At 52.1% G+C, this 18,479-nt stretch overlaps 1 protein-coding gene across 1 annotated transcript in view; it reads left to right on the forward strand.

Annotated features, from left to right (window-relative positions):
* Positions 1-17,732, forward strand: part of RBPMS (RNA binding protein, mRNA processing factor) — a 173,617-nt gene extending 155,885 nt beyond the window's left edge. The window contains exons 7-9 of the mRNA XM_057697830.1: positions 5,247-5,316; positions 11,423-11,524; positions 17,615-17,732. Coding sequence (XP_057553813.1) covers positions 5,247-5,309 — 63 coding nt within the window. The 3' untranslated portion in view covers positions 5,310-5,316; positions 11,423-11,524; positions 17,615-17,732. The remainder of the gene's footprint in view (positions 1-5,246; positions 5,317-11,422; positions 11,525-17,614) is intronic.
* The last annotated feature ends 747 nt before the right edge of the window (positions 17,733-18,479 follow it).

An 18,479-nucleotide genomic window follows, 5' to 3' on the forward strand; every position in this document is an offset into this window, starting at 1 on the left:
CTCGACCCAAGTGGCATCTTTAGTGAACTTCGGGGATGTCTGAGCACATTTCACATGCCTATTTGGAAGCAAGAGCCTGGCTTGTGCTTAGGACAGACAGGGAAAGTCTAAAAGCCCAAGAGAGAAAATTATCCCTGAAGGCTTATGTTTAATTAAGCCCCCTATCTTGATTGGTCTTAGCAGGTGGTGTTCACAGGCATAGGACCTTGCTTTTTGGGTCTAGACCTTGTCACTGCCTGGGCTTGGTCCTCAGCACCGTCCCACCATTCAGGCTGGGAGATCAGGCAGGGTCACAGGCGGGGCTGGGCTGGGGGCCATGGCCTTCTCCTCCCCAGCTGTCGGGGTGGGTCTGATGGCAGACTGAACCCTTTGAACCAATTCACATAACTGTTGACATTTTGTCTTAAGTAATGGCAATTTGTTTGATTGCCCTAGGCCAGGAGTACGAGGTGCTACACAAGCAGTAAGGAAAGCTGACTGCAGGTCGTGGCCTCCTTGTCCGCTAAGAAAGAGTGGGAGGGGCTGCGGGGAACGGTGCGCGTGGATGTTCCTTTGGAGAGGGATCCTCATGGCCCTCATTTCATGAAGCAGAGGAATTCCTGGAAAGTCTTCCTCCAGTCTTGGTGAATGCTTTATTAGGAATGGAGACGGTTGCTACTTCAAAGAACCCTGTAATTAGTCCCGTAAAGAGGATCATCTTTTTTGTATTGCAAATCATCACCCCAGTCTGGTGAGTTTGGAGTTTCTTGGACCAGAGTCTGCTTCTGGCTTGGCAGCCTCTCCTCAGCCTGGCAGCCGGCAACGACGTTTGCTGTGGGACCTGCCATGCTTTATTTGGGGATGCTGCGTCAGAGCAGAGCCTCAGAGCTGGAGTCGGTGGGGCAGAGCTAATGATAATTAAATCACGTGTGAATGGGGAGTGGCTGGTGGCTGATGGCTCAGTGCTGGGGAAGCCCCGCCAGGGAGTTCAGGGCTGCATCTTGGGGACAGTGGTAGAAACCTGTCTGAGAATATCCAGGCCTTAAAAAAGGGGAGAGAGCTTGGTTCCGAATGTGGTGCTGGGAAACCTGCATTCAGGTACAGCACCTGCATTAGGAAGGGTAAGAAGGTCTTCACTGCTCCTTATAGATTAGCCATCCTGGGTACTAGCTGGTCTGGTGATCTTCCAGCTCTAATTAGTTTTGTTAGGGAACTTGGATGTCGTGTCAGTATGCCTCAGCCTCCTGGGTCCACCATATGTCACCACTGGAAGGAGCCTTCCAGACCAGCGTTTCTCAACACTGTTACGTAATTTAAAAGATTATGTGATCAGATAAACTTGGGAAACCCAGGATCAAATCAGGTCAGATGGGTTTGTTTTAACTTCTCAGAGCCTTTAACGTACTAATGTGTATCTAGAATCTGCTGAGACTGTGCGTTTTTCTCTCAAACGTACTTAACTGCAGAGTATCTCGCTTCTGGCCACACGTGGAAACCTGTTCAAGAGCAGTGACTCACAAACTTGAACATATATATGCATCATCAGCTCCTGGAGGGTTTGTTAAATGCACGTGCTTGGGCCCTACCCCTACAGTTTCTGCATTTCTGACACGTGTCCCAGGTGGTGCTAGTGGTAAGGGGACCATCCTCTGAGAACCACTGGTCTAGACTTAGCCCTTTAACCACGGAGAAGAAAATAGCTCAACCAAGGGGTATCTGGTAATGGTAGCTGCCATGAATTGAGCCAGCTGCCTCGTAAGCACTTCTAGTGACTGTTTCTAAGTGCAGGTGGGATGATGGACGTCGTCACGAGTAGGGGATAGTACAGGACAAGGCTAATGTTTACCCTTTCGGTGCTCTGCACAAACCTCTGTAGGAGGGCGAGCAGATCCCGCTGGGCTCCCACCCTGGTGCCCAGTCAAGGTCTTCCTGTCCTTGGCAGCACTATTGGGGATGTGAAGTGCATTTGAATCCTCTGGGCCTTAGTTTCCTCACCTATAAATGGAAGAGGATGGAAATTCCTTTTAAGGGTCCCTACCCCTTTCTCTAGCACTCCACTTTATTTTTGCTCTGAGTCATTTCTTTTTCTGGGTGCTCTCCTCCTGTCTGCCAGCAGCCTGTCACCAGTCACCGGAGCTGGTACGATGCTGAGGTGTTGGAGACTTCTGCGTTACCCTTGCAGGGCCACCGCGTTTGAGAGGCGCGTTCCTGGAGAAGAAGTTTGTTGGTAGAATCCGAGTGTGGGCCTCGGGTAGTGAATCGTAACAGTGACAACTGTCAGCATCGTGACACTCTAGCGGACGCGCCCCAGGTCTCCCGTGTTGCTTACACGCTTATGTGTCACAGTCCGTGTGATGTGCTCAGCAGTCTCTGGCACACAGTAAATCTCTGTGTTAGTTTGGGTTGTATTTATTATGTTAGAGGTTCTTACAGGGACTTCTGAGGCCACCAGAATTGCATACAAGGTTGTGAGCATGCAGCTGTGTGTGTGTGTGACTGAGCACACGTGCATTTTTCTGTGGACAAGACCACTGCCTTACAAGGAAGGTCAGCCACATAGACTCCATCCCCCGTGGATTGTCCCCGGAGCCAGGGTTAGGCAATCGGGTTTCCCGGTATTTATGAAGCATCTAAGTAGCCCCTAGGCAATGGGCAGGAGTGGCCACGAAAGATCTGCGGCCAAAAACCGCAGCAGGACAGCAGCTGAGTGGGTGTCAGGATGAACCCTCTGTTTTCCCAGAGGCCAGCGGTGATGAGCACAGAACAGCTTGTTGCGGGGGGCCTGGCTGCCCGAGCCTGGGTTTTGCCCCATGAGCTCTGCTGCCCTGCCCTCTGCGGGCACAGGGACGTTGCTGATGAGAAGCGCAGGCTTGGCCAACTGCCTTCTGCTGGACGGTGCGCCTTGCAGAGCTGTAGAGTGGAAGGAGGCAGCCGTGGGTGTCTGTGGGATGCGGGGAGAGGAGCCCACCCTCTGGGCAGGCGCGGTGGTATCTGCAGTAGTGTCCGAGCCGTGGGGCACCAGAGGGGTGGCTCTCCTGTCCCGTCTTGACTCCGTTGCCACCACATCTTCCCTGAGACTCAGACAGCAGGCCGACTTCACCTCCGCTCAGCTGAGCCCAACGTATCCTGGTCCCCAGGGCGCGGCATCCGCCTGCCCGTCACCCGCCGGGGAGGCTGTGTGTGCTTGGAGAGGTGCTCAGAGAGGCTGGAGCGGGCGTGCGGGACGGGAGGGGCTTCCTTCTCGCAGTCACCTGCACCGAGGCGAGAGTCATGCCCCCCACTCTGTGGCTCTCCCCTCCCCGGGCAGCCCCCTCTCCCGTGTCTCCTCTGTGAAACACCAACGCGCCTTGGCCTCCTCGGGCTCAGCGCCCCAGCCCCACACCCAGGCAGCACCAGCCGCCACCACCGCGTTCCCCCAACCCCCGTGCACACGGACCCATCCCCTCCACTGTGTGTTTAGGTTTCTAGCCCCCCACCTGCCACGGGGCTGTGCCCCCGCCCATCCTTTACCACCTGTCTCAGGAAGGCAGCTCCAGCTCTGCTCTTTGCTTAGTGAGCGAGTGGATTCAGATGCACAAAGCCATGAGCCATGGGTAGGTATGAATTTTTTCTTCGAGTCTCTTTCTCCCCTCCCTTCTGCCCTCCCACCTCCTCCCCTGTACTCGACCCTCCCTCTGCCTTGGGGTCCTCCTGCCTCCCACATGTCCCCTCTTTCTTTCTCTCTCCCTTGTCCTGCATAACCCCCTAAACGTGACATGTTTTTAGCCCACCAGCATGCAGAGTTTTTGGTCCCTGTCCCCTTAATTGCTATGAGTGTTGAAACAGCTCTGGCTCTGCCTTCAATGAGCTTCAGTACCAGCTGGTGGCCCCAAGGAATAGAGCTTCACCTTCTCCCAGTACGGAGGTCCCACTTCAGCTGGTAAACCAAGTTCTAGTCATGGCCGATGTGCTCTCATGGCCGGTCCTCTAATGCACAGCCGGCCCACGGGGTTCCCCGAAACGAAATCCTGGTGCAGGCAGAAGCTCCACGTGCACCCTTGGTCCAGTTAGGCCCACGCGTATGTGAGGCCAGACACCTCTCCTCCCAGCTGGGATAGAGTCCCCCAGTGCGGCCCATCACCCTGCAGTGACAGCCAGAGGCAAACAGCCGCTTTGTGAAGGAGGCCTGTGGGGTCGAAGGGAACTCTGCAGACTTCTGCGTATGGACCGAGGGACAGGCCGTGGGTACTAGGTGGGCTCTCTTGGGCCCACTCCTAGACAGCCCAGCTTTTAGAATCAAGTTAGAGCTGGTGGAGCCTGAGCCCTAGATTGTGACCCAGCCCCTCCGCTGATTTCCCCACCTGTACAAACCAGGTACGATGTGCCAGGGTAAATTCTTCCCAGCCTCACACTCCACCCTAGAAATGTTCTCGCATGAAGCAGTTTGGGCCAGACCCAAATAAAGAGCAGCCTCCCTCCCTCACGCCCAGCACTGCTTCCTGTGTTGCTCAGAGGCTGGTGGGGAGGCGGTCCCTCCGTAGTGTAAACAGAAGCAGCGGTAAACAAGCATCTCGTCTCTTGCCTCTGTCCAAAGGCTTAGGGGCAAGAGTGACGGTGCCCATAGATGGACATCTGTTAAAGCCAAAGTACACCCACCCTTTTTGTGTTTTCACATTTTCCTCAGTACAGGACGGGGAACTGTCTGCCAAGTACACAAAGCATCACAACCTGTTTGTGTTCGGGGCTGGCCTTTCATGTTGGAAATCCAATGAAGGAGGTGGGGCCCCGCAGAGGGAGCAGGTGGCATGGGGTACCAGACACCCCACAGGGCCAAGAGGCAGGACCCTTTTCTCAACGAACAGGAACAGAGTCTCAAAAGCCTTCCCGGCCAGACCACCGGCATGGGTGGTGTCAGGCACCGTCCCTTCCTTATCAGAGCAGATACGTGTGGCCACACGCCACTCAGAAAGCCGTGGGGCAGCCCGGCCCCCAGCCTGCGTGCTGCCGTGTGAGCACGGAGAGGGGGGCTCCCTGGGCCAGACGTCCGCCCAGCGATGGTGTCAGCTGAGAAGGAGGCTGGGAGCAGGGGCGCTGCCGGATCCCGGGTGCTCTGTGAGAGCTTGGCCCTGTCGAGGGTTTCTCAGGATGCGGCTCCCATGCTTTTCAGCCCCCGGGGGGACAGCTGCCCCCCGGCCACGATGCGTGGACGTCGTCTGGGAGCGGTGGCAGGGCCAGCAGCCCAGCAGGACGCGCCTGATTCACAGCCTTCTCCCCACGTGTCTTTCCAGATGCGCTGGCTCCCTCCCTCCGAGGCTACTTCTCAGGGCTGGAAGTCCCGTCAGTTCTGCTGAATCCTATGTAAGTACGTGCTTTCGATAAGAACTGTGTCCAGTGCCCGGACGGGCCTGGGACAGGGCAGATGTTTGGCGACTGGGCGGCTCTCATCCTGCCTCTGCGCCCACACCTTCTACGTTTCCTGGGCTTGTCCCCAAGGTCGTTGCACTCACCCCGCGAACTCCTGGTGGCCCAGAGAGTTTCGGGGTTTATTTTCCACGGCCACGTTGCCCTGTTGACCTGACGTCTCAGTTGGTGGCTCATGTCCCCTTCATTTCAATTTTCAGGGGGAACTGCTGAGTGCAGATTTCATTTGCTGAAGTTCTCAGTAAAAGGTCAGTGCTTCCAGAGGGCTCCGGTCCTAGGTCAGAACAAAGGGCCTCAGCAAGCAGCAGGATTAGTGATGGGTATGAGAGCATCAGAAATCCCACACGAGACTGTCGGAGCGGCCAGTCAACCCACACACTCTGACCAGTCAGGATTCTTTCTCTGGCTGTGGAAATAAGTAAGTTGAGAGAGAATATTTTTGTGCTTTAAGACATCGACTTCAGTAGGTAAGGATTGTACCTTTTCTTCCCCTAACCAGACATATTTCTGAGTGTGGTCAAAGAGCACTAGTCCTCAGGTATAATCACAGGCAGAGACTTACATGCTTCCAAGGTCGGAGTTAAAAAGATTTCTTTACCAAACGATTCTCAGAAGCTTTATAACAATAGGAGCATCGTGAATCTTTAAGATTAGGAAACTTGTAGGATGCAGTATTTCTCAAACTTATTTAATACCAGGAAACCTTTTTCTCACAGAATCTTAGAAGACTAATGTTTTATGTAGAGCACCTTGGGAAACCATGCCCTAAGCTCTTATCCCAAACCTAAACCCCGCGGCACCCATACATATAACCCTTGGACCAGCAGTCATCTGTTGACCCTTGTCACTGATCTGTGATCACAGGGGAAAAGCCAGGATTCTTTCCTTAAAGTTACTTGTATTTGCCCCTTATTCCGAAATTATGTTCTTCTCTGTGTTAAAATATCCTTTTAAAATGAAACAGTAGTGTTAGTGAATGACAGTTGTATTTTAAATGTCCTTTCTTAGAAGAATAAAGTCAGCCGTCCATGGTAGATAACTAACATGTTCTTTTAAAAAATTACTATTTTGTGAAACCTTAAATTTTGCTATTTAAGGGGGACTCTTTCCCCCTGGAAAATACAAATTTTAAGCTTTGGGGTATTCTGGAGTCCCTTTAAGTCCAGAACTTCCTAAGTCCATATTCACATGCCCATAATTAATTTTTAAACTTAAGCTGTTTATCCCCAGCCATTGGTTCTTTGTTCCAAAAAGCCTTAATCCTTTCGTTGTGTGGGAACCTCCTCCGTTACTGGGTGACACTGTACAGCTCCAGAAGGCACTGTTCCCGAGCACCTCTTCTCTTCCGTGACAGTGTTTATCAGTTTTCGGAGCCTGGTAGGTATTCACCTAGAAGTGTCTAGGGTAAGAAAACCAGATATTCTGAAGCTCATCAAAGAGTTCACGGGGTGGAATGTGGATCTGGCATTTTCAGCAGACGCTGATAGTTGGGGACATTAATGAAATTGGAGGGGAGGTCAGTGGGACAGAACCTGGAGGCTCACCTGGATGTGAGGGGTCAGCTTGTCGAGAGCGAAGCGTGACCAGGAGCAGGAGCGGCATGGCGCCAGGGAGAGCAGCATTGAGCTGCTTGGTCCGCAGTGTCAAATGCTACCGGAAAGCTGAGAAAGATTCTGGCAGTCCCAGTTGGCAAAAGATGATGGTGGCTTAGGGCCTAAGGAAGGATTCTGTTTTAAGCATTTACACAGATCAGAGACACGATCAGTAAGCAGTTGAAGAGATCTAGCTCCATCCCCCAGAGACCTAGAGGCGGCGTGGCTACCAGAGAAGGGTCGGCAGTTGCTCCCCACTCCCCTGGAGGTACGGCTGCTGAAACACTGTAGGGTCTGCATAAAGATGTCATGTCTCCTGTGGGTGCATCGTTTGCTCTGAGATGAACGTGGGCCGTGGGCCAGGCTCCCCCCTTGGCGTCTGAAGGGAGTGGGGGAGAGGAGGTGGTCCGGGAGGCAGCTGGATCACTCAACTCATCATGTTGCACTTGGGGTTGTACCCCCCCCCCCGCCTGAGGTTAGACCAGCTCAGCATGGCTCCGTTACTCAGGCTCCTTCTAGTCTCCTGGATCAAGTCCTTCCTAAGACCGCCAATAATCCAGGCTGTCGTAACCTTAGGGAAGTGTAAGTTAGAACTGAAAACAGTGGTGCTGATGAAATAACATTTTAGAGCAAAGTGAGTCTCTAGAAAAGGGCAGGTGAAGGGTAAGTGCCACCAATGGCACCACTGGCCCACACGGCTTTCCTGCATCATTGGGAGGGGCTTTCCTCCCCCGTGGAAAGACGGCACCAGAATAGGAGCAGGCATGGCATCTGGTATCAGATGTAAGGACCTGTGTGCAGACTGGCCGTCCCCTCTGATGTGTGGAATGTCAGGGCTGCCTCCTTCCCGATCCTGAACATTCTAGGCCTGTCCCCTCTTCAGGGATTTTTAATTGACCCACTGTGAGCTCTTAGGTCTAAAGGGAAATCAGTGACTAGACTGGAAAAGTAAACAAGCTCTTTATTCTTCAAATAAACATGTGTCACGTATCTACTGTGTGGTAGCCAGTAGAGATAAAAATGTGGGAAACGAGGCCTGTGCCCCTGAAGAGCTTAAGTTCTAATGGGCAGGAGTCGTGGACACACATTTTAAAGAAAAAGGAGAATTATTGCCCAGGATGCTCCAAAGGGAGGGCGCCAAAGGCGGTGGGGGAGCATGTGGACCTCCACCAGTGGCATAAGACAGACCCTCAGAAGAGGGGTCATTAGAGGGGTGGGTGTTACCGACGTTTTAACTTGTTCAACATCTTACTCAACAGATGGCGTTTAGTCTGGTTACAGTGTGTGCACTATCACTGCGCAGTTTTGCTGATGGCTCAGCCCTGTGGCAGAGAACCCCAGGATACATAATAATGATTGGAAATGATCAGTTTCCCAGATGGGTTGAGACTAGGAAAGCATGAGCAAGTCTGTAGTCACTGCTTACAAGGAATAAGGGTTACACGGTTTTCCTGGTTGGCTATCCAAATGTAGTTGAATCAGAAAAAAAAGGGAAGAAAGAGGAGTTGGAGTGGGTGTGTGAGGGTGTTCTTTAAGAACTCACAAAATTTCCCTGGCCAGGGACCAAGACCACAGCATAGAAATTATAAGCACATATAGTTATAGCTGCATCAAATTAAAGGAGAACATGGCAAGAGATAACAAGGCTGGAATTTGAAGCTATTTGTTCCTTTTGTTTAGTTTTGGGGAGGAATGGCCTACTCTGTCTTCGGCTGTGAGCACAAGGGCCTTGGTGATGCGGCCATTGTCCAGAGAGCCCCAGGTGCTGGAGGTCCAGGCAGAACTCAGAGCTTAGCAGGGCAGGAAAGGCAGAGAGTCTTCATGGAGCCCAGACAGCTGCTGTGGCGCCTGCAGTCACCCTTGCCTTCTCCCTAGAAGAGGCCCCAGGGCCATTCCCTTTTCTTCTATGAACCAAGGTTTTTAAATCACACTTAAGTTCATTAACACAGTAAATATCCAGTTACTATCTGCAGGGTATAAGGTTCTGTTCTGGGTACTGCATACACAACAGTGGACAGAAGCAGACAAAACCCTTGTCTTGGTGGAGCTGTCATTCTGTAACCGGGAGAAGAATGACAAGATACTAAAACACAATAGGTCAGGTGGTGAGAAGGGCTAATGGAAAAATGCAAATCAAGGAAAGAGGGCAAATGTCAGGGGTCAGCAGGTGCTTCCTTGTACACAGGAGCAGAGATGAAAGGTCTCCCAGATTTATATGAGATTCCTTTTTCAGATCAGACCTCACTTTACTCAAGTTTAAAGAACAATTTAACTTCTCTGTCCCTCTTCTTCTTGCCTCCCCTTTTGCTAAATCAAAGTGAGCAGGCCTTAGCTGGCTGGCGCTCTCAGGCAGCACTGGCGAGGGTGCCCCGGCAGCTCGAGTGCACGAGCCCTTCCCTGAGAGGGGTCTCCACATGCCCTGCTTCTGATTCTGCCACCCGGATCCCTGGGATCTGTTCTGCTTCCTGTGTGAGTTTAGAAGGTAGGGACGGGCCTGAGAACCTGCCTCCTGCCAGGTGCTGGGGTGGTGGCGTCCCTTCCAGCTTTGTGAGTTAAAACACATCAGGCGTCTGCTAACACCTAGCACCTACTGAAGTCATCTGCACACCAAGACTGTTGTGTCAGCTCAGTGCAGTCAGAGCTGTGACTCCCCCTTCACCCATGGTCTATTTCTGTGAGTCCGGCTGGGAGATGGAGACCCCTGAGCACGTGCACCAGGCAGCAGCCTGTCCGGCCCCTGGAAGAAGCTCAAAGGGCATGGCCGCGTGCTGAGATCAGGACATTGAGCCTCGGTGTCTCCACAGTCACAGGGCAGGGCCGCCTGCAGGAGCCGGCCCTCCACTCCCATCAGCTCTCTGCTTGGCTGACTGGAGGTTCAGAAGGCCGACGTGCTCACTGTAAAGTTAAAGGCGAACGTGTTGGGACTCCCCTCTAGGGTCTTGTGGTCTTTGAGGAATCATCTCCTAGGGTCTCTGCAGAGCTGACTCTGGCCCGTGCGTTCTGTCCACGCGATGAGCTGACAAGTGTTGCTGATGTAATAACTGCAAAGAGTGGCTTGGTGATAAAAACCCGTGCTCCCAGGACCTGGGGCGAGAAGCTAGGGTCCCAGGACTCTTCAGTCACCAGTCCTGAGTCATCCCGATTAGCTTCAGCCCAGAGGCTGGGAGGAATCTGGTCATCAGTGTGATTTCTTAAACGACAGGCATCCTAAAAATGCAGCCTTGGTCTGGCTGCCCCTGGAGGCACCCTGGGCCCGCTGCTGTGGGCGCTCCTCCCTCCTCGCCTGTGCCCGGCAAGTGTGGACATGGCTGGGGAAACTTGGGTTGAGCCAATAGGTTTTGTTTGTGGGGGTGAACATTTATTTTTCTGTCCTCAAATAACCCAACTTTTACTAGGAAACCAGAATCATATCTACTCATCTTTTAATGTTTTTATAGTGAAATTCTGGGGGAGACTTTTTTTTTCCCCCCGATTCTGGGAAGAGAGATGCTCTGGGAAGGCAGTCTTTCCTTCAGCCTCCGGCACAGACGGTCCACGCACGGGGCGCAGTCTCCCTGCAGCATCCCAGGGGCAGCTTTGCATAGTGTGTCGTGTGCTCCCATCCACGCAGCCCTGCGCGCCAGAAGCAGGCTCTCTGTCCCAGGAAGGGAAGCGCCGCTGAAAACTTGAGGGACGTGAGCGAGGAATCTGGCATCAGAGTCCACGTGCTGGGCAAAGGCCTTCCTTCCTCAGCACCGGGAGTTGATGAAACCAGCCGGCTCCGAGGCAGCCATGCCTGCAGGAAGAATATTAAAATGTCCTGCTTGCTGGGTCTCTGCCCCTTTCCGTTTCAAAATTCTCAGACCCTGGGAATTGTTCACAAGGGTTTGCTTTGGGTTTTTGTTTTCTAGGTGCTTAGAGCAAAGTCAAGTTCATGGGTGGATGTGACAGCACAGGGTTCTCCTGGAGAGTTGCTTCTGTGGCCTTGGGCTGACCAGAGTTGTCCCTGCGGCCTGGGGCAGCCCCTGGAGTTGACGAGGTTTCGGGCTTCTCTCGGGGGCTCAGGTCCCGTGCCTTCGCTCTGTCTGGTCTTGGGGATCCAGCCCCCAGGCACGTGTGTGCAGAGGCTCTGCCTGCATGTCCTTGGGGGGCTCACACCCTGGTGTTCTTTTCTCCGGGTGCCCTCCCCAGTGGGCTGGCGTCAGGGGGTCCCTGGGAGCCACCCTGTGCTGCTGGGCACCTCACCCCCAGCCCCCCAAGAGCCTCCCGCTCACTCCACCACATCCCAGTGCGAGCTTGTCGCGGCACTGATGTGCTGGTCACCCCGAGTGGTGCTTGGCCTCGGGTCGGCAGCGGGGGCCTTCGGTGCCAGTGCCTTTGCCTCTCAGCTTGTTGCCCTCGGAACAGAGAGGCTGGCAGCCGGGGTAGCGGTCACGGTGCGTGTTAACGGCTGATATCTTTCTCCACCTCAGGTTCCAGGTGTGTGATGGTGGCTGCAATCTGTCTTGTGGGTATTAGTGCATTCTTCAAGTGGCTACTGTTCTCAAGCTGTTCTACAAAACTGGAGCGTGCTGGTGAGTTCCACAGTCAGAGACTGAACAGTTTCTCCTCAAAAGCAGCGTATCCCCGGGCAGGGCACAACCGCACAGAGCTGTGTGGTCAAGACCATCACACCACATCCCTGCGGGTGGGGCCTCTCCGGGGACTGTGGTGGGCGCTCTGGGTTGAGACCTGCAGGTGTGGGTGCTCAGGATTAGGGCGGGCTCTTCATCCTCTGCTCCCGCTGATGTCTGCTGAGGGAAAGTCGTCCCGGGGTCGCAGGTGAGCTCTGCAGGCTCTCGCAGAGGGCATCACCCAGTGCTTGGTCCTCACAGCCTTGCTGGGTGAGACTGTCAACACCTCTCATCCAGCAGCATCTGGGGATGAGTTATTCCACCAAAGGGAACGTATACATGAATGAAGTTTTTCCCTTTAAGCCCTGAGCCTTTTTTTTTCCTTTAATCATTTTGGTGGAAATCTTCAGAGGTAGTATGTATATTACTTTTTTCGGGAGGGGTGCAGCTGCATTGGGTCTTCGTTGCTGTGCTCAGGCTTTCTCTAGTTGCGGCAAGCAGGGGCTACTCTTCATTGTGGTGCGCAGACTTCTTATTGCAGTGGCTTCTCTTGTTGCAGAGCACGGGCTCTAGGCGTGTGGGCTTCAGTAGTTGTGGCGCACGGGCTTAGTTGCTCCTCGGCATGTGGGATCTTCCCAGACCGGGGATCAAACCCACGTCCCCTGCATTGGCAGGCGGATTCTTAACCACTGCGCCACCAGGGAAGTCCCTGTATATTGCTTTTGACTTATTAATCCAGTTATACTGAATATAATGACTTGAAGACATTTTGATGAGCCTCTTTAGAAATAGGGCAGTTGCCCTTGGGCAGGACTGAATTATAATGGAGTCTAACTGGATTCCTCTAAACTGTGGGGCTTTTCTAGTGGTGAAGCTTTTGGTGATTTGTCTGTCTTTTCTGTCGATACCAGCTGTCACTGCTTAGTCCTTCCACTTCTAGCAGTAAGTGTGGTCTCAGAACAGAGCAGTGTTCCCAGAGGCGACCCGCCTGCCGGGCACCACATGTGGGGCTTCCAGTCTCTTTGGAAAGCTTGACCTAGAACAGCAGGAATGCCAGGGGCAGGCCAACAGCAGATATGTCTCGGCCCAAATAAGGTGGCAGATTTCATCCCTGCAAGGGGCCTATAAAGAAAAAAATGAGTCAGAAGGGGAACATGATTCCTGCTAAGGGCAGAGAACCAGGCAGTTGGGCCTAGGAGGTCATTCCCACATTTGGGGCATAAGTAATCTTGTGCTCAGAGGACCGCCTCTCAGTGCCCCCCAGAGGTGCACGTGGTAGGCGCGTGCAGCCTGCCCACCCTGCCTGGACGGGGAGCCGGCATCCGGCACTTGGGGTCTTTTTCCCACTGGTATCTGTTGGTCATAGTAACCAAACCGACCAGCAGGTAAAGGTTTTTCCACACCACATAGGGCAGCCAAGAGCTAGCCCACGAGTTCTACAGCCTTCTAAGTGATCAGGTTTTCCTCTTGTCATGATCCTTAATAGCAGTGCCCACAATATTCTTACTGATATTAGCACTCAGTAAAACTGGTAACAAGATTTTGTTTTGCTTTCTCCCCTCCTCTGGGGAAATTTAAGGACCGATTAAAAGCCACACATACAGTTTTTCAGAAGCAGGTTAAAGTAGTGATTTTATTTTTTCTTTAGTGCCGTAAATCAGCCCAGGCCTCAGTAATTCGGGCACAAGCAGATGAGCCCTGTTCGGAAGCAGCAGCAGCTGGAGCGTGTGGTGACTTTGCGCAGCTGCGGACAGTGGAAGGGCCTGGTGACGAGGGGGAGGAGACCTGGGGCTGGGTCATGGGTGGGCAGATGAGAGCCCAGCTGCAGATGAGCCTGAGAGAGTGGGAGGTGGCCAGCGTGGATGGGGTCTTCATCACTAGCCATGTTCACAGTGGGGCTCACCCATCCCAGGGCCACCCATCGGTTACAAGAGTTTGGAGGAGGCTTTCCCGTCCCCAGCTCTGAAGTCGGACAGCACTGCAGGGGTAGGCCTGGCCAGTGGGGGGGGGGGGGGATCTCTGGCCCCAGGGCTGGGCCTCCTGAGGGGGGGTGCTGGTATCCATCCAGGGCCACACGGGGATGGCCGGCCTGTGCCTGTTTCCGTGGCCAGTGGAGGGAATGCGTCGTTAGAATAGGGAGAAGTTTTTAACCACATAAGACTGTTCCCTGGAGACTCTAGAGACTGTGAAGCTTTTTAAGTGTTAACTAGTCTCTTTATTAGAAATTAGTATCAGTATTTGATTTTTTAAAAATCAAGGTGACAGGTACAAAATGAAAAGTAAACCACTCTTACTAATTAAAAACCTTAGTCATATGATGTTGGGATTTGGATGGAAGGGAATACTCCTTACCTTTTAGTAAAAATGAGTAAATGCTAGAAAAACTCTTGGGGAAGAAATCATTAGTAAATAGGTCAAGTAGATATAGATGGATTGGGGGAAAAACTGAGAATTTTTTTAGTGCTGGGAAAAAATGCTCACAAGATGCTTGGATCAACAGACTCTAATTTACAACGTAACCAGGTTGCCTCAGAGAAGAGCAGCCTCTCCCGGGTCTCAGCACTGACCACCTCCCACCCCCGCACCAGGGCAGCCAGCACCATGACCCACACCCATCAGCAGCTGTCTCCAAGCACTGAGGGATACATAGTGATCTTTTCGATCAAGGACAGCTAAAATGAGCTGGTTTAAAATTGCATAATTATTCCTTAAGACACGGGGAGACTTACTCCATTGTCTTCAAATTGAGACCGTTGTGACAAGGTTTTATGCACATTTTCTTCCCTTGTTTATCATCACATGCATGTCATAGTTGACCCCCTTTCAGGAAAGGCGCTGTGAGGAGAGTCTGTTCTCTAAACAGAGCCTGACCCTCTCCCACCCTCCTGGTGCTCTGTGTTCCCAGATGTCTTTGCCTTCTGTGTAAAATGTCCTTGTGAATACATTCCAAGGTTTGAACTCCATTTCTAGCTAAACCCCTTTCCTTGTTTACAGGGACTGAAATAGCCATATTCTGACCTTCTGTTCTGTCTGGAACATCTATGGTAGTGCGGACGCATTCTTTTCCCATGTGAGAACTGCACTTACCCCAGCACAGTTATGGAAAAGCTCAGGAAACTATCGACTCACCCCCTTCCTTGTTCTTTTTCACTTCAAAAGATCCGACTTTCTACTCAGCCTAGATTAGCCCGCCCCATCCATCTTTCTTCCTGCTTAGGGGCCCAGGAAGGGGTCAGAGGACCCTGAAGTAGGGTGGGTTGCTTATTGCCTCGGCAAGCTGGGGGCGCCTTCCCAGCCCCCGGGTCAGCTCTCTGCGGTGGCGCATCAGGACTGGTGTGCAGAGCCCCACGCAGGCCCTGGGCACCGTCTCCTGGCTCGCAGCCCAGCCGGGGCATCATCAAGGCTTGGGGGCCGCGTCCCATTAATGGCCCATCGTTTCCATTTCATTTGTCCCAGAGTCCAGTTGTCTGCATTTTAGCTACGTACCAGTGACTATGTCTGGCGTAGAGGAAGGCAGAGATGGTCTTAGGAAGGAAAATAATCCAGGGTAATCCTTGTGAAAGCCAAGTAAGGGGCCTGGACAGTGAGAGCTCCTGCCAAGAGCTGAGAAAGCCCTGCAGCCTGAAGGAATCAGGAAAGGCTGGAGGAAGTAGGGTTTAAACCTAAAGTGAGTTTTGAAAGATAGTAGGGTTTGTATATGCAGAACATACACTAACAGAAGGGGGGAGATAAGAATATGGATGGCGTGGTCTTGTTGAAAGTGCATTTTGAGTGAGCTTTTGAGGGTCTTGGGGAGGCGCTTTAGGAATCGTCATCTTACTGCCCAAAGCAAACTGGATGAAGAGTCAAACCGTGATGGTGATGTCAGAGTGACAGTGACCCGAGAGCGCAGGGCGTGTCAGGGACGCAGCTGTGTGCCGGTGAGGTGGCGATTCTGGGTATAGACGCATTGCCTTTGAGCTCCTGGCAGAAACGTCTAGGGCAGAGCTGATGGGAATGGGGGGAACTGGTGGAACCAGGAGGCCAGAGCTGGCAACCTGCACCTGCCCGAAGGTGGTCTTTGAGCTCCTGAGAAGCAAGCTGACCTAGACCAGCCAGGCCCAGCCTTGCCCAGCCAGGGGCTGGAAGACTGCAGGAGCTTCGTCTGTCCTAAACCAGTGGGTCCCGCCGTGGAAAAAGTTCCTCTGCCTGCTCACGTAGTCCCTGAAGGCTGTGGGGGCAGCTTTGGTTTTCAGACACTTGGTCTTGGCTGCTCTCTAGCGCAGCCCTCTCTAAGCCTGTGTTCTGCGAGAGGCCACTGGCCATGCAGGTCCCTCAGGTTCCCAGAGCCCACAGGCGCTGTCCCTCAGCAGTAGTTTCTGACATCCCCTGCTTGGGTTGCTTGCAGGGGGTCAAGTTTAGAATGACATTGGGCTTTTCAGGCCTGGAATGACAAGTCCCGAGTGTGGAGGAAGGAAGCTGGCTTCCCTCCTCTGTGGACAGAGACTGGGGGGGAATGGGGGAGGTTCCTTCGGCGGCCAGAGGGCTGCAGGTAAGACACTCAGGGATGTGAGGCCAGAAGCTCATGAGTTCATGAGGGAACATCAGCTGCTACAGCCCCAAAGACCATGCCTGGCCCTGTGATCCCTGGGTCTGGACCCCATGGGAAGATGCCCCAAGCCTGGATGCACTCATTCCTGGCACCCACCCTGGGCCGCTACACACCCTGCCAGATAGAAGCGATGTAGCTTTCAAGAGGGGGGTCCAAGTGTCACTGAAGTACGTGAGATGTGCACCAGAGACAGCATGTGAAGGGTCCTGGCCCACTTAGATTCCTCCATCATCGAGCGAGTAGGGGGTTGAGCCCCACTGCTGTGCTGGGCACCAGGGGGAGCAAAGGGACTTTCTTAAAGGAGGTGACCTCCTCCTGCTGGACAGATCCTCCTGTTCCAGAGAATTCAGAGACAGTGAAGGGTGGGGATGGGGCTCCCCGAGCTCGAGTTGGGGCCATTTCTAAACCGAAGGGGGAGCTCTTTACTCTTGCACAGCACTTAGTGAATAGTTGCAACAAGCTGAAGAGGCAGGTAAGTGTTAGTGTAACTTCAGAGAAGAGGTTCTGGATGTCCAGGCCCCTACTCCTGAAAGCAACGCCCCTACCTTCTCCCTGTGGAGGTTTCCGTGATCCATAGGTATGTGGTTATTATATTCGGTCTTCCGACTTGTGGCTCGTTATTTTTACCCATTCGTACTGTTCTAAAAACTAGGCTGTGACAAAGTATATCGCGTCATAGTTCAGGTCCAGTTGACACTGTGCAGATCTGGTTTGGATAGGAGTATTTATTAAGGATGTCCAATTAGATGTGTTTGAGAGTGTTTAGCAATGAATCCTGAAATTTGAAACATATTAAATACATTTTCCCAAATCAGTCTGACTCCAGGGCAGTAGATGGGTTGTTAACAGTAATGACAGCCTCCTCCCACAGACAAATACAGAATTTTAGTAGCAGGTGCTAATTACCTCGATGTATTCCTTTCCTACAACCACAAATTATGTGAGTCTGACGTGTTGGTAAGATGGCAAGAAAACAAGGGACTGGGGAGAAGCAAGTAAAATGAATGACAAGAGTAGAGGGCCTACAATGCAGCCTTCACGTAAGTGAGCACATCCAGACACAAGAAACTCTTGGGACCAGAGCAGGAGTCTGCCAGGGGCAAAGTCTTCATGATTGTGTGAAGGCCCTTTTTTTCTGCCACAAAGCAAAACAAGTATTAGCATTTCCTTGCAACTGTAAGGGAAGGAGGTCTTGAAAAGTTTCTAGTAAGAGAAAGATAAACAGAAATTAAATACCCACTCCCCCTGAGACCACTGATTTGTCTTGTGAGTGGTCTTCATAGGGAAGGTCATATTCTATGCTGACATAAACGTGCACACATGCGCCTTCACAGGGAGTCACAGAGTTTCTAAGCCGTGACTTCTTACCACTGGTGTCTCCAAACAGCCCTGCGGCTCAGAGGAAGGACCACACGCGCTTCTGAGATCTGCTCTCCTTACACGTTTTCTTTCTGTTTCAGGCTTGAAAAAACCTTGCCCAGTTTTGATCCCTTCAAGACTTTGCCACAGCCTCTATCACACATCTGTTTTTCTCGAAGAAAAAAATATAATAAAAATGTTTTACTCTTTTACACTGTATAATTGTAAGAAATAGTGTGTTATTTGTGAACGCATGGTCTGCCATTTCTGTACAGTTTGGAGATATTTTCAAATGAAACATAAAAGATGTCAACAATAAACCAAGAGAGTGAGTATTTTTATACCAAACATTTTAAGTCTGACAGGATGGATGATCTTACACTGGGTTGGATCACAAATTTTGTGCTTGACTTTTGAATACTTGTAATTTAAAGTATCTATTTTTTTTCCTCTAAAATAAACTGCATGTTTGAGGCATGTTTTCAAATATTATCAAAATTTCCAGAATCATATGGTGAATGTATAGAAATCTGTTTACCTGCTGGCCCTGAGCCCGGGGTCCATGAGTAACGCGGCATTAGATGTTAGAACTGCTAGTGCAGTGCTCGGGGGTCTACTCCCAGGTCTAGTAGGACACCCTGCAAGACAATCAAAGCCTCCAGGAGCTATCATCTTAACAGCAGGGTCCCAGCTGGGCAAAGCAGCCCTTCCTTGGTGCAGATTCCTCACCACAGTGCACCCTTAGGAAAGCCCAGCAGCTCCAGAGGTGACTATACAAACTGTCTGCCCAAGTGTTGGGTTTTGCCATTTTTTTATGTTTTTCTTCTAACAGCACATGCTTGTGTGTGTGCCCCGCTCATGCATGATTCCCCTGGTGGACGCGCTGAGTCTGAAGGGGAAGCCTTGGGTTGGGAGGCGAGCCCTGCCCCAAGGAGGGAGCCACCTTTGCCCACCCCATGTGGCTGC

The sequence above is a fragment of the Hippopotamus amphibius genome, chromosome 10 (genome assembly GCF_030028045.1).
Source record: "Hippopotamus amphibius kiboko isolate mHipAmp2 chromosome 10, mHipAmp2.hap2, whole genome shotgun sequence".
NCBI lineage: Eukaryota > Metazoa > Chordata > Mammalia > Artiodactyla > Hippopotamidae > Hippopotamus > Hippopotamus amphibius.